At 60.4% G+C, this 14999-nt stretch overlaps 6 protein-coding genes across 6 annotated transcripts; 1 reads left to right on the plus strand and 5 right to left on the minus strand.

Annotated features, from left to right (window-relative positions):
- The first annotated feature begins 682 nt into the window (after positions 1 to 682).
- JDV02_003965 (uncharacterized protein) lies at positions 683 to 3967 on the plus strand. Its single transcript, XM_047985141.1, has 3 exons — positions 683 to 1356; positions 1420 to 1506; positions 1560 to 3967. The coding sequence occupies exons 1-3, from the start codon at positions 765 to 767 to the stop codon at positions 3056 to 3058; spliced, it is 2178 nt and encodes a 725-aa protein (XP_047841118.1). The 5' UTR covers positions 683 to 764; the 3' UTR covers positions 3059 to 3967.
- JDV02_003966 (uncharacterized protein) lies at positions 3788 to 5185 on the minus strand (the record flags this gene model as incomplete). The annotated part of the gene is made up of 1 exon (XM_047985142.1): positions 3788 to 5185. One exon carries the CDS (start codon positions 5183 to 5185, stop codon positions 3788 to 3790), a length of 1398 nt encoding a protein of 465 aa, XP_047841119.1.
- Positions 5186 to 5873: 688 nt separating this feature from the next.
- JDV02_003967 (uncharacterized protein) lies at positions 5874 to 7095 on the minus strand (the record flags this gene model as incomplete). The annotated part of the gene is made up of 2 exons (XM_047985143.1): positions 5874 to 6939; positions 7019 to 7095. The coding sequence occupies 2 exons, from the start codon at positions 7093 to 7095 to the stop codon at positions 5874 to 5876; spliced, it is 1143 nt and encodes a 380-aa protein (XP_047841120.1).
- Positions 7096 to 8292: 1197 nt separating this feature from the next.
- JDV02_003968 (uncharacterized protein) lies at positions 8293 to 8821 on the minus strand (the record flags this gene model as incomplete). Its single annotated transcript, XM_047985144.1, has 3 exons — positions 8293 to 8448; positions 8520 to 8630; positions 8708 to 8821. 3 exons carry the CDS (start codon positions 8819 to 8821, stop codon positions 8293 to 8295), a joined length of 381 nt encoding a protein of 126 aa, XP_047841121.1.
- Positions 8822 to 10217: 1396 nt separating this feature from the next.
- Positions 10218 to 10514, minus strand: JDV02_003969 (uncharacterized protein; the record flags this gene model as incomplete). Its single annotated transcript, XM_047985145.1, has 1 exon — positions 10218 to 10514. One exon carries the CDS (start codon positions 10512 to 10514, stop codon positions 10218 to 10220), a length of 297 nt encoding a protein of 98 aa, XP_047841122.1.
- Positions 10515 to 13144: 2630 nt separating this feature from the next.
- On the minus strand, positions 13145 to 14829 carry JDV02_003970 (uncharacterized protein; the record flags this gene model as incomplete). Its single annotated transcript, XM_047985146.1, has 4 exons — positions 13145 to 14324; positions 14387 to 14508; positions 14569 to 14616; positions 14701 to 14829. 4 exons carry the CDS (start codon positions 14827 to 14829, stop codon positions 13145 to 13147), a joined length of 1479 nt encoding a protein of 492 aa, XP_047841123.1.
- Between the last annotated feature and the right edge of the window lie 170 nt (positions 14830 to 14999).

Genomic DNA, 14999 nt, shown 5'->3' on the forward strand with positions numbered 1-14999 from the left:
AGCGGCGCAGTTCGGGCATATTTTGTTATGCTGGGGCGTCGCGTTCTTGGCGCACGTATGAAGGCAACGATTGATGGCCTCGAGGCTGCCAATCACTACGCACCCACCCAGCCCGGTAGGTTACTTACCATGAGGCACAGAGAGAGCACTTGGTCGCCTCACGCAGGCCCATCTATGATGCGGGCTGCCAGCCCCAAGCTGGCGTTCAACCAGAGCACAAGCCAAGACTGGCACGAGCATTGCCTAGGGTCTCGCCAGGCGTGGGGGATCCCTCTCGCGCTTCCACACACACACGCATAGCTTGGCCACGCACGCTCTCCGAAGCCTGAGGTGTTGGCAGGAAAGCCATCTGGGGTGGAGATGGTGGTGGACTGTTGCCCAGGCTGATTTGCGAAATAAGATGGCAGCCCGAGACCAGCTGGATCGGCGGCCTGGCCTCTGTTGCCTCAAAGTACCGTACGTACGTACGTGCGTGTAGTCGGTCGAGCCTGGATCTTCGTCCACCTCGCCCGTCCTGGACAGCTCGCGCGCGTCCGCTCAGCCGCTGGCGCCATTGTCGACATCACCCCGGTCACCACCGCACTACTTCCGCTTCCCGGCCCACAATTTCCGTTGACGGTCCTCCCGGTGTCGACTTATGAGTCCCCCCTTGTTCCCTGTCCTGCCAACCACTACTACAGGTCTCCTGCAATTTGTCCCGCTCGACATTCGCGTCGGTCGGCCTGAGTCTCCTGTCGTGGGCATGCACTTGCTGTTGACAGGCAATGGAACAACCGCTGGCTCTCGTGACTGACACAGGAGCTATGGCTTGGCCGCCAGAAAAGACGATGCGCTCTGGCGATGCGGCCTGGGACGCCGTGGTCCTCCCATCACCGTCGCCGACAGAGTCCACATGGCGAAGAGGCTCCATGCCAATCCCGATCCAGACTGGACAGATATCGCCAGTGAGCTCCGCTATGGAGACCACACTTGACGGGTCGTCCGTGCCGACGACGGTTGCCTCAGCGTCTTCGTCTTGCACCGACTCGTGGAGCATCGGCTTCGGCGACCGCGATGACGGTGACGATGACGCGCAATGGGACCATTGGGAATGCGGCTCCGAGGACGCCCTGGCCGTTCCCAAGCTTGAGCCCCTCGACGACGACATCAACCTCGATGACCTCAAGGCCGCCCCACATGTGCCTGGCTTGCAGACCGGCGATGCTCAGGTCAAACAGAAGCGGCCTCGCGGACGACCAAGGAAACACCCGCTCACCCCCACTATGAGCGCGAGCAAGATCACAAAGGGACGATCCAAGACTGGATGCATCACTTGTAGGAAGAGAAAGAAGAAATGCGACGAGGCCAAGCCACGATGTACGGAGCCAACCGGATCCTTCACCATGTCTGTCCTATGCGCTGATCCTCGTGTGTCCGCAGGTATGAATTGCGAGAAGAATGCCGTTGTCTGCGAGGGGTATCACGAGAAACAGCTATGGAAGAGTGGCAGAGAGAGGGCTGAAGAAGGTACGCGGGTGTGCTATTTCAGCAGTCGATGTCGTCGTCTGACCCTTCCGCAGAACGCCTCAGACGAGACTCTATACCCACCATTACCATGCAACCCATCTTTCTTGGCGTCGAGACCGTAGAGGACAAGATATTCTGGAAGCACTACATCAACCACTTCAGCAACGTCCTCACCGTCGAGGGCGAGGCCAAGAACGCCTTCAAGGACATCATCCTGCAGCTCGCGAACCAGCACCAGGGCCTAATGCACTCCATACTCGCGCTGAGCAGCAAGCACATTGACTTTGACTCTCCCTACGGGAACAAGATCTTGCAGGAGAGCGCCACGGCCAGCCGCGAGTCGATCCATCAACGGGCCGAATACCACCATGGCGAGGCACTAAAACGCTTCTACGACGACATGAACCACCCAACCAGCAAGGACGATCCGGATCACGAGACCATTCTGGCTGCGCAGTATGGTCAAATCCTGTGCCTCCTCCTGCGGACTCGCGCAGAGGGCAACCCCAGGGGCGAGCACCGGTTCCATCTGCAGGCCTACCAGAAGCTCATGCAACAGTGTCCACCAGAGGATACGACTTTCTATACGTTTATCACAGAGTTCTTCCAGTACCACGTGTACGCTGACGATCTGCTCTGGCACCCGGAGACGATGGCCGATCGCCTAAGCTCGCCAGACTGGGAGCCCCTGACACCCATCGCACCCCCTCGACTGTTGGGCGTCGCCGACGGGCTATTCGGGTACTTGTCGCAGATCACAAGCATCCGAAATGCCATTCGCGTAAACATGGCAGCGGCCGTGGACCCGGTCGTTGACTACATCACGTTGTTCAAGGCCGTCGACATCGATGCCGCCATACGAGAATGGTCTCCGCAATGGGCGCCTGGGGACAGCCGCGACCGCGTGGCGCCCCTTTACAAGCAGATGATGTGGGTTTACTTGTTCCGGTCCATCTATCCGCCATCCGCGGCTCTGTCGCGACGTACAGCTTTGGGTTCGCTTCCGGCAGTGCCGGCCTCTCCCGTTGCGCCGACACGACGCGCGTCAATGGCCGCGGCGGTGCGGTGCGAAACGCCGTCTGGCTTCCACCCTGCTCCCACCCGGAGTTGTATGTCGTCACGAAACCCGTCGCGTACGAACTCGATGCATGAGCTGGATTCCCAGCCCGAGGGTGACGTCGTCCCCGAAGACAACCAAAGGCCCCCCTCTCCACCGCCGACACGGCGCCCTGTGCACGACGATAGACGTATCACGCTGGCCGTGGACGAGTCCCTCTCGATTCTCGAGTCCTTCAAGCCGTCAGACCCCGCACAGACGCTTCTCTTGATACCTTGCCTAATCATCGGCACGGCTTGCTTCGATCCCTCTCAGCGCGAGCGCATCCGGACCGCCATCAGGGTCGTCCGTGGATATACAGGCCTCCGAAACTGCGACCGCGTCAGGGAGTTGCTGGAGGGAGTTTGGACACACATGGACAAGGGCGATTGGGTCGCGGTTTGGGACTGGCAGGGCGTCGCCAGAAACATGGGGCTCGACTTTATCTGCTCCTAACGACGTACGACATGCATTTCACGCGCGCACACTGTTGGATAGGATGGTGTTTGACGCTGCTGCTGCAACAGTGCAACAACGGCCTTTGGCCACCGCCGAGTGGCACCGGATACCCTGCTTCGGCCGTGCTTGCCAGGCCACATCACATCAGCAAGGTCACCGTGCGGTCAGAACAGTCGGTTTGCTATCCTAGAGGACGCGAGGGCCGCCACGCGATACGGTTTAGCCCAGTCTCTAGAGATGAAGTCGTACTGACTGTTTAAGAAGGCTGTGGGACAATTGCACAATACACAGCGTGAGCATCGCCCGGAGGAGAAGCCTGTGGCAGACTCCCACAAGATGACCCAACCTGCGACTATCTGGACAGCAGGGCCGTCGATGATGACATGGCAGGTGTGGCATATGGCTGGCTTTGTGTCATCAAGGACGATTGGCCCGCTTGACCGGCATTATGGCCGTCTTTGACAAGTCACTCGTGCACCAGCAAAGGGGAGGGCGGCTTTATAAAGGTAGCTGCAGCTTACCACTCGGTTGCGGTTTCGACTTGCGCGTGAGGCTGGTTTAGCAGAGCGATGACGGGCTCTGGAGGCGCCAGTTCAGTATGACCACGCGATCTCTTTGGTTTGGCTGGCTCATACGCGATTGCCCTTGCTCGTTTCTGCATGAGATTCGTGTAAGCCATGACCCCAATGGCATGTATCGATGCAGCGGCGAGTTCGCCTCGAGTCGCTAGAATCGAGCACGTGCTGTGCCATCCGTGCCCTCTTCTTCGCCCTCGTGCTTGTCGTCGTCTTCTGAGCAGGACTCCCCATTCTCGTCACGCCCGTGGCCCCTCCCCTCGTCCGTTTCCTCGTCCCCGTATCCGTCCCCGTCATTATCATCGTCACCTTGGCCGTCATCTTGCGCCGCCGCCACCAGTCCCAACCCAAACGCATCCGCAAAGGCCCTCGCCAGGCCCGCGTCCCGGATCGCAAACACCACCCGCAGGCCGTCCCATCCCTCGCCCCCGCGGCCGCACAGCACCGCGCGCCACGCACGCGCAACCTCCCCAACAGGGTTGCCGTACGCGCCGCACCCCCAGGCCCCGAGCACGACACGCGTGACGCCCCGTCCGCAGAGGATGCGCAGCGCCGCACGCATCTGGCGGTGCGCGAGCTCCCGGTCCCGCGGCTCCGAGTACCTGTATCGCAGCGCCTCGCCCGGTGCTTTCGTCGTCGCCGTCGTCGTCGTCGCTGCTGCTGCTTCTGTATCGGCGGTGGCGACGCTCTGGACGGTCGTGTCCGGCATGCGCAGCATCGCCGCCGTCAGGACGTCCACGTAGAAGCGCTTCCCCGGCGGCAGCAGCATCGCGTGGACGCCGCCGCCACCACCGCCACTGGAGGAGGAGAAGGATGAGGATGAGGACGAGGGTGAGGACTCGTCCCCCCACGACCGGCACACGAGCACGTCGGGCGTGTACACGCCACCCACGTCGGGCAGCCGGTAAAAGGACTCGCGCAGCGACGGGTACAGCGTCGTGCGCGCGCAGAGCCGCTCCTCCTGCGAGGTCGCGCCCGTGAGGACCCCGCCGCCGGGCCGCAGCGGCGACGCCATGTTGAGGACCGCGACGCGGCCGCCGCCGCCCTGCTGCTGGTGTCGCCGGCGCGCGCAGCCTCTGCCCCTGCCGCTGCCGCTATCGTGACTGGCATTGTCCAGTGCCTCCTCCGCAACGAGACGCGCAGCAGCATCGAGCGTGTCTGCGACCTGCAGCGTGATGTGCATCTGCGGCGGCGGGTGGTCCCCGTGCTCGTGCTCCTGACGCCGCCGCGGGGCTCGACGGTGCGCATCCCGTCGCTCTCCCCGTCGTCCTCCTCGCAGCAACTCTCCCGAGGCTGCCACACACTCCTCCTCGGGATGCGAGCTTGCTAACGACGGTGGCGATGATGATGATGATGCGACGGCGGTGGTTGTTGGTGTTGTCGGTCTCCACGGCGGGGGATCGACTATTCGCTCCGCCGCCTCAACGCCCCTGCGCGCCCGGGCATTCGCCTTGAGCAGCGCGGGGACCGTCTTGTTGATGAAGGCCCTCGCCGCCTTGGCGCGCGCATCTCTCGCGGAGGCTCTCTCCGCTCTGGTCCTGGCGGGCATGTCTGTTGCTGCGTTGCGTTGCGTTTCGTCTGCCAGTTCGTCACGGCCTCCTGCCTCGTCGAATGCTGCCCTGCGCGCGCCGTAGTAGAAGACGACCGGCGTCCTGAGAGGAATAACGCTCGTGAGCGCACCGGTGCCAACGATGGGCGGACGGACGGGCTCTTGAGTTAGGGTGCGTGAGGACCTTGGTGGTTGCGACGCAGAACCTTGACGGGCAGGCAGCGGGCGGCCTGTGGCGGGAGCATCGTGCGTGTAAGTCACCGAGTGCCGCGGTTCCTGTTCCTCCCCATGTGGCGACCTCGAAGAGTCAGAGTGGCCGCAGCGCAAGCGCCGTGACATGTGGCCTACCTGCGCAAACACCCAACGCATCATTGGTCATTGCCGAATTCACTGCCATGATCCATGTCGCGCATCTGTCATATGAAGCGCATTCAATCGGGCCCATTGTCATTTGTCGCCGCCGCCGCCAAAGCCTCATCCAGCACATACGGCATTAAACAAACCCATCGTCACCCATCCGCCCGCGCGCCCCTCGCCGAGGTCATCGCACGTCGGTATCGCGCGTCCCGAAAGAAATACTTTTCCCATTAGACTCGTTCAACCCAGAAATGTCCGCCTCTGCCGCGGAAGCACACAAGTCAAGCCGCCCCCAGCGCGGCAACGGGGACGCCGCCCTCGCGAAAAAGTCTCAGTCGTCCCTCCTGTTGCCCTCAAAGTAAAACTTGCCCAATGGCTCGCCCCCGCGGCCCGGGCTTCCCAGAGCTGCCGAGCCTACCCTCTGCTCGCCCGCGTCGAGCGGTGACACAAGCCGCTCGGCCGCCTCCCTTGTTTGCTGCCGTGTCAGCACGGGCCCTCTAAAGGTTGTGTCTACAAACGTCTCCTCGCCCGATGGATACCCGGGATGGGGAGGGTCCGCCGCGACGCCGTCCATCATGCGCGCGTCGCGGCGCTCCTGGATAGCCGAGGCGCTCATGGGCGTGTCGCCGCCTCCGCCCGGGCCGCCTCCCATAGGCGTATCGCGGTCGCGGCGCGCGTCGCTGAGACCCGAGTTGGCCCGCTCGAGGTTCCACGTCGGATGTGCGGCAGACGCACCGGGCGGCACGCGGCGGTGGTAGATGGGCCCCGAGACGGTGCTGCCGGCGCCTTCGCCGAACCCCACGAGCGATGCGGAGCCGTCGTCGCTCATTCGGTCCTCGTAGCCGCCGACGGACCGCGTGGCCATGTCCTCGTCCATGGCGTCGGCGTCGGCGCCCAGGCTAGTGACAGATTCAGCCTCTCTGTAGTTGGTATCGGTGCTGAGCATATCCTCGTCATGCTCGCCGGCCATCGCCCGTGAGCCCTCACCCTCGCCAATGTGACTCTCGGTCGCGCTGGCGGTGCCGACGGTGCTCATCTTGGTGACGGCAACGGGCTGGCCATTGCTGTCAAAGTAGGCGGGCGTCAGGTGCTGCGAGGCGGGGAAGTTGGGTGGGAAGCCGGTCGTCGAGGTGGGCGTCGTCTGGGGCGAGAGGGACGAGGCGCCGCCCCCGCCGCCCTGACTGGGTGTCTGGGGCGCGGCGCGCAACGTCGATACCCGCTCAAGCCCAGCCAGGCGGGAGATGCGATCAGCTCGTTCGGCCTCGAGGCTCGTGGTGGAGGGGCTGTGCTGGTGACCGCGACCATGGGGTCCCGAGGGGAAGTGGCCACGATGGCCGTCTTTGATGGCGGTCGTGGACAGGGCGGAGAGAGATGTGGTCGTGCTCGTCGGCGTGCCCCTGTCGGCCGGGACAGGCATCGCCGTTAGCTGTTGCTGGCAGTTGCTAGATGGGTCCGGCGGACACTGGGAGCACTCACGGCATTTCAGAAGGCGTATCCGGGTTCGAGCCCGGAGGCGGCAGGTTGATGAAGGTGGGATGCGACGGCTGCGCCATTGTAAAACGTCGTGAGCGGGGGACGTGTCGTGGAATATGAACAGTATCGCGCGGTCGTCAATGCGACCGGGACGGTTGGCGGGCGTGCGCCTCGTCGAGGACCTCGTTACTGCACGTCAGGATGCTGTGCGCAAAGCGTTGATCGAGTCTCGGGGGCGCGTGCAAGTGTATGGGCAGAAAGCAGCATGCGCACGATGGTGATAGTCGAGGAGAGATGGTAAGGAGTAGGGAAGGGAACGGGCAGAGACGGTGGGAGAGGTCGTGCTTGAACGGACGGGGACAAGCTCGCAGGGTTGCGCATCAGTGGCGGCAGAGGCACAGTATACTGGGCGGCTCATCTACTAATCAGGCAACCTGTTGATCCCTGGCAAGTCAGGGAGGGCGGCAGCGGAGGCAGGCAGGCATGGGAACTTGGTGAAACGCAAAGTTTCAGGGTCCTGGGCAGCTGGGCCCTCCGCCGGTGACTGGCTGGCCGAGCGCTAGACGCCGCGGCTCTGATGGAGGTCCCTCCATCCATTCCATCCTAACCTTGAAGGTACCTACTCAAGGTAATAACTTGCTGTGAACTGTGCTGCTGGGTGCTGCCAGGGCGGGGATCAACGCCTGCGCTGGGCCCTTGAGTGGCGGCAGTGGCCTGCCTTGGCCGCCACGACTGCGGATCGCGGGGTTTGGCCGCCAGCGCATGACGTACCTGGCCGGTCGCGGGCGCTGGTGATTGGCCGCCCTGGGGTTTGCGTCTGCGTCTGCGTAACCGCAGAGCCGTGGGGCACTGAGGAGAGGGAGGGGGGAGGTCCCCCTCACCACTATTGTCGCCGCGCTGGACGGACTGCCTGAGCACTGCAGCCCCGCGCACCCCCTCAAGAGATGCCAACCAACCACTGCATGCGCAACGCTCTCGCCAAATCCCTTGGACGTCCCTGATATAGTTACACATCAATTCCCCCCCGCCCACAGCAGCGTACTCACTCGCTCACACATCGCTTCAAACACGAATCGCCGTTTCGTTTCGAGCTTCAGCCCGCAAGTCGCGGTCCATAATATCATTTTCGATACCTGTTCTTCCCGCGTCTCCGCGTCTCCAGCCATCCATCTATCCCAGACCGCCGGCGCCGCACCCCGGTGCAGCCCGCCGCTCCTTGATCTCCCGCCCTCGATGCACCCCATCGCTACCCAACCGTCCAACCAAGGAGGCCGCCGTCAAAAGACGCCCGGTGAAAAGTCGATGATTTGCGCCTTCTCCAGCTTGGGCATCATGCTCTCAACGAACGCTTTGTGCGCCGGGTCTCGCTGCACGTAGTAGTCGCGGTCCTCGACGCTGTCAAACTCGACGACGAACGCGTGCGTGATGCCATCCTGTTCCTGTCAGCCTTCTTTCCGAGACTGCATCTATCGCCACCCAGTGGTGAAGAGAGCCCGTCACATACCTGTCGCTGCTCGATGCTCGAATCGAGCCCGCCGACTGAGGACCGGATGTATGGCCGCGATGACCCCGGATGGATACACTTGTCCTTGAGCCGGAGCATCTGGGCGCAGCACTACACGCGCCAGTCAGAACTGCCCTGTATATTTTCGTTGACTTGATGCCAGTGGATATGGCATGGCGCCAACGTACCTCCTTGCGCTGCTCGACTGACAGCTGTGCCTTGAACTGGAACAAGACGACGTGCACCAGCGGCTTCGTAGCACCGGATTCGCGAGGTGCCCTGTTCTTCCAGAATCGCAGCATCTTGACGGTGCACATGGCCACAAGGTCCTGCCGTGGAAGCGGCGGGGAGGCACCTGTACAAATAACTGCCTCTCAACCGCCCGATGTCATCGCGACTCCGAGACGTGTCGGATGCACGATTGTGAGAGACAAGACGATTGCCGACATGCAGTACATCCCGCTAGTTGCGGAGCTTGGCCGGCTTGCTTCTACCTTGATCAGACAAGAGGTCGGATGAGGTCCATCGCTGGAACAGACGGTGCTTGTCTGGTGTTGGTGTTGTCCTGTCTGACAGCCGTTGACTCTGCACTGATATCACGTAGCACATCGCAACTTACTCACCTCCCTATCGAGATTCACATCACCCAGCAGGGAGTAACTTCCAACTGTGCGCTCACCCCATCTCCCATGGTATATGAACTTCTCAGACGTGTGCCAGGCCGTTGCCGCTATCGCTGCCGGATCTAATCACGGCCCGTCTCCCGTGGCCTGGCTTGCTCCTCTAGCCGACTGTTGCTTCCTTATCTTGTTTCTGCATCCGTCCCCGCGTTTTGTCGGGTGTCGCCGGCCGCGACGTCTAATCTGTGCGTCTCGATGAACCAGGCTAGCCCGCCCTCGTCAATCGTCGCGCACTCATGGGCTGGCCGCCCCGTGGCCACCTTGCAGCTGTCACACCCATGTTCCACGTGTGGTGCGGCGTGAGGAGCCGACGATGCTCGGCGCCATCCGACACCATCGTCGCCTGTCTTACCCGGAGGTTTCCAGATTCGCCTACTTTAGCGGCGTGGGCGGCAATGGGTCTGCCATTTGTCTTGGAACTTCTCTTTGACGCTGCCGGGGTGGACGTGCTGGCGGTGACGGCTCATACGTTTCTGGGTCGTGGGCGATTCACAGTGCGTTGACCGCCGCTGTTCGACATCGTCCACAGTTGCAGCCTTTTGAAACATCGTAATGGAAAATCATGGGGTGATTTTTGCAACTCGCTGCTAGACTTTCCGTGTCTGCGAGGGACGGACCAAGCACACTGAGCGTGCAGCCAAGTCGGTAGCCGCCGCCTGTCACCAATCACCAAATAGGCCGCTGCTCGACGATGCGTTATAGTAGTTTGATCGTTACCCAACTAAATACAATCTCGGTTCCAAATTATGATTCCCAAATCACAAACGTCCAGTATGCAATCGACATCGAGTAAGTTGACAATATGCGGCACAGCTCGCCATCGTACTAGTACACACCGAGTGTAAACATGAACCCCTGCGCGAGCCGTTGCCGTATACGCTCGCGCAGCTTGCGGCTCGTTGACACCCTCCATTCCGACACAGTGAGCGCTGGTCCGTCGCCCCCATGCCCGAGGTCCGGAAAGATCCAGTCTTGTCCACGCAGCGCTTCACCAGAGCCAGTCCGGCCACTCGCCGGCTCAAGACATGACCAGGCCAAAGGTGACGAGGCTGGCCGCGAGGGAGACGGTGACGAGGGTCGCGTCGGCGACCTTGTTGCCGGCACTCTTGGCAGTCGTGGCGGTCGCCTCCTTCTTCTTGTGGTGTCCCGTCGCCGCGGCCTTGGTGGTGGTCGCGTGGTGGGTGGCCGTCGTGGTGGTGGTCTTGTGGACGGCCGTCGTGGTGGTCTTGGGCGGGGTCACGGTGGTGTTGGCGGATGCGAGGCCGAGGAGCATGAGCGCGACGGCGATGAAGTTGTAGAACTTGGGGGTCATCATTTTGATGGTTGTGTGGAAGGGTTGGTTGTTGAGGAACTGTCTGATGTGTTAGTGTGATGCCTCTGGTAGAAACCCCTTGAAATGGTCCTTACGGTTGAGTAGAGTTGTTTAAAGATGTGGATGTAAGAGTCGAAGGAGTGCTTGATTGTCTGATGAAAAGAAGTCCTGGACAACCAGGAACAAGACGGGCCATATATACTCGGCCGACGACCATTTACTCTATGCCCCCTTTGCTTCATTCGTCATCGTCCCCTTGGCGGTCGTCGGCAATCGCGTTTCGAGCCGGCGCCTGCCACGCAACCGCCCGGTCAGATGTCGATATGTTGGGCCACGTACTCTATGCGACAGACGCGGCCCATGTCGCAGGATTTCGCGCCGTCTGCGTGCCAAAGTGCCGGTGCGCCGTGCTTTTGACGTAACGCGAAAGACAAGTATCAGGAGCTGCCGCAGGGACCGGATTGCCCAGCTATCGCACGCATTGCCCTTCTGAGACTCGAGATGTGCAATGAGACGTGCCCTTCGCCTCCAGAAATCATTGCTGACGTGCGTTTACAGTGCCACCGTGCTGTGGCCAGAGGAGTGTGAAGCCAAGGCCAGGCCGGCCGTCCAATCTCGCAAGACGAATTCGACCAACGTGGAGGCCGCCGCGTCATGTCCGAGAATAAAGTCAGACCGCACACTATGAGCTCCGAGCGTTCACTATTTCTCCTCATATGTAGGGCTCGCCTCCATATTGCGTGTACTTGGTGAAACGGCGCAGTGCTCACGAGCCCAACGCGCACCGGCCAAGTGACGAGCCGCGCATACTTGTTCCGCCCAGCCATTGTTGGAGCTTTCCCGGAGATTCAGAATTCTCAATTGCACAGACTCTTTCCTGGTTCTGACGGGCGGCAAGATCCCTTTTCCGCGGTCCATCCATGTCGATGTCGATCTTTTCACTCGAGCTGGACTGGTGGGCTGGCGCGGCATCGGGCCGTCGCGATGACTGTGAAACTCGGCCACACATCGCTGGGCGTCGGCTTTAAACCAATGTGACAACACTACAAGAGAGTCTCGGATACAAAGCTATCAGTATGGCATCTTGACGCCCCAACCTGCGACGTGTAGGTTGTGGTTCAATCGCATCTCAAAGCCACGGTGATGAGCGTGTGTACAAGTGCCCGTCATGTCACTGGACTGGGAACCACCAAGCTCATCTGCGTTGATATGCTAGGACACGCAAGACTGTTCTTAAATTTGGATTTATTATTATGCAAGTGGCAGCTTCCAAGACTCCGTATGCGTCAAACCCGCCCTAAGGCCTCCTGTGCAGAATCACGTTCCACTACGCTTGATGTCGTCGGTTGTCACTAGAACACATGTTGCGCGGAGGGTTTCCTTCCAGGACTGTGCGTGATCTCATTACGCCAATCACTGAAGCCAACGCTTGCCGTGTCGTACGCAAATATAAATGTAGAAATACGCATGCTGGGGTGGTGAGCCGTTACATGCTTGAAGCCATATGCACATTGGACAGTTTCCTCAATAGAACATCTGCTTACACTCGTACTTCATGATGCAACTACCGAGCCGCCACGACTTCTTTTCTTGACCTCCTCGCTCCTGCTTTGCTTTCCAAGTGACTGCTGCGGGGAGGGAGACAAGCATCAATGCTCGGTGCGAGCGCGCAGTGGCCCTCCATCCCTGGCCCGCATTCGAGGTCAGACAGACTCGAAACAGTGCGCAAGCAGACTTCTCCGCGGTACGCGTATGCCAACTTGAGTTTGGCGGATACTTTTTGGTCAACTAAAGACTGCTTCCGCATCGGATCCGCACTGCACAGAGCTTGTACCAAACAGTGTTCATCACTCAGCAGACTAACCCGGCCCGCCATTCTTCATTGCGGAATCCTCCCCCACAACGATACACGCCATGCCCGCGTCACCAGGTGACGACCCTGCCTCGCTGCCTAAGGATTTAGTCAGAGGTTACGTTCATGTTAAGAACCCTTCATCCAAAGTGGAGAGGGCTCCATTGACTTGAAGTGCCTGTGGGTGTTCGTGTACGTGGCCTGGGGTAAACTCGCCCGCGTTGTGTCACGCCCCCAGAAATTCACTCGCAATTCTAGCGCTTCACTCGTCATGTAAGCGCCTTTCAAGAGCAGACACCGCTCCCCATTAAGCGCGGAGAATGCGTGGCACTCACGCGCCGCGGATGCACCGGGCCATTGACACTCCGTTTGGATACCTACGATCTAGCAGACTATTGTCAAGCACCAACTATTCTCCAGCATCTTAGAACATGAGCGGAAATCTAACTGCCCGATATTCCTTGAACCACGAGTTCTTGTTGAAGTGTAAAAAATCGGCCTAATGGTAGGTGCGATTTGCGCTCACCCTGCATGCCCCTCTCCGCTCCAATCGTCACAATTTCGTTCATTCACTCTCGACCAGCATTGTAACCCTTGCGCCGCTTGCGGATGCTAATTCTCATACGTCTATGACAGGGCGTAAATGGATTAGCAAAATAGTCCTCGTGATAGATGCGAGGGTCCATGTTTGTGGTACAAACCCCCGTCCAGGATTTACGAAGCGGCCTGATATGCAACGCCTTGCGCTGTACGATAATTATGATTGGAATCTTTCCAGCCTTCATCCAGACACCACGCCGTACCATACTAAGCCGAGCACCGCTCCCATGACAATCGCGACTGGAGGGCTGACGCCGAACCAGTAGCCCCCAACATAGCTGGTCGCCGTGACCACCACCCACCACGGCTCCAACGCAAGACTGGTACCCTGCTGGAAGCCCTCGTCAATGTACCCAATCTGCCAGAGACGATAGACGGCCGTATAGATGAGGCCGACGGCGGCCGCGTTAACGCCCCGCAGCATAGACCTTACCCAGCGAAGCCCGCGGACCGCGCTCCATATGCCCATGGTGCCGTGGACCGTGATCAGGCCCGGGGCGAAGATGGCTACGAAACCCAGGACGGCGCCCGCAGCGGAGCTGTGGCCGCCATTGATGGCCGTTAGTGATCCCAGGTAGACGGCAAAGTTGAAGTTTGGGCCAGGGAAAGCCTGCTGGATCGCCAACCCGATCAGGAAGTCCCTGGCGGACACCCAGCCCTCGGCAACGACATACTCGCGTAGGAGCGGGATGACGACGGGCCCGCCACCAAAGATGATCGTGCCCGCCAGGTACATGTTGGCGAAGAAGCTGAAGAGAAGGGACTTGGCCTGCACAGTGGCGCGCAGGACCATCACGACGACAAAGGTGATGAGGAAGCATGCGATGACGCTGAGACCAAACTTCCACGAAAAGTTGAGCCTGCGTTCCGGGGGAATGGTCCTATGGTCCTGCTCGGCAGAGGAGCGCCCATCCTCGGTAAGCGGTAGGGCCGGCTGCGTCGTCTCCGTAGGTGCTTCTTCGGCCGCTGCGGCCGGGGGAGCAGGCGAGTCAACGTGGACACCTCCCACCACCCGTCGAACCCGCCGTCTCACAACCGATGCCCCGGTGGCCAACACGCTCACCGGGCGATGCAGCCAGCGCTGGTCGTGGACAACGGTCGACACACCGGCGAGAAACATGAGCAGCGGAAAGTACCACAGCGCGTTGTACAGCATGCCGGCGGCAGCACCGAGGAAGACCAGAATGCGCGACATCTTGTCTGTGATTGCCTTCTCGGACAGCTGGACCGCAGCAAGGACAATGATGCCCACAGTAGAGGCGTTGAGGCCGGATAGGAGGGCGTATACCGGCCGGGGCAGAGCCGTGCCGATGTTGGGCACGCCGATGGATAGGCCGTACATGCCCAAGGCGCCGGGCAAACTCAATCGACAAGGTCAGCAACACTCTGGTGGGTTTGCCACGTGGAGTGGGAGATATCGCACCTCCAGATGAAGAAGCCGAGCACGGCCGGGAGAAAGCCATCGTGGATGAGATTGATGCAGTAATGCATCTTGGTGCTCCCGGGACCCGAGAAGGCCTGGCACACGCTGAACAGCTCCTGGTACTGCCATCCACTCAGCGCTTCGTCTCGTCGGATGCTAGAGAGTCACGACAACACACGTACCACCTGCTCATTGATCCATTGCAGCCGTGTCACAAACTTGTCATGGAACTGCAAAACAGAGGCACCTGGTCAGCGCTGGTTCGTCCGCGACGAAACATACAGCCCGTCTTGGTTGAACGGAAAACCCCCCACAATTTTCAAGTGAACCGGCGGCCCGCCAAACGACGTGAAGCCGAGAATGTAGTTTTGGCTGACGGTGTTCCAGATTCGGATGGCCAGGTCGCGCCGCCCCTGACGGTCTGGCCGCTGTCCCCTTGCCATGGGCGCACTGCTGGCGGTGACGGGCTTGACCGGTGACGAGTGTACGATTTAATGCACTTTATATGCGCTGAGATGAGAGCAGGGCTGTATACTGTATACGCAGCTTATGTATTGGAGCCGGACGACGGACAGAATGTCCTTTTTTTCTTTCTTAACCGTTCACGACTGGC

Source organism: Purpureocillium takamizusanense, chromosome 3 (assembly GCF_022605165.1).
Source record: "Purpureocillium takamizusanense chromosome 3, complete sequence".
Lineage (NCBI taxonomy): Eukaryota > Fungi > Ascomycota > Sordariomycetes > Hypocreales > Ophiocordycipitaceae > Purpureocillium > Purpureocillium takamizusanense.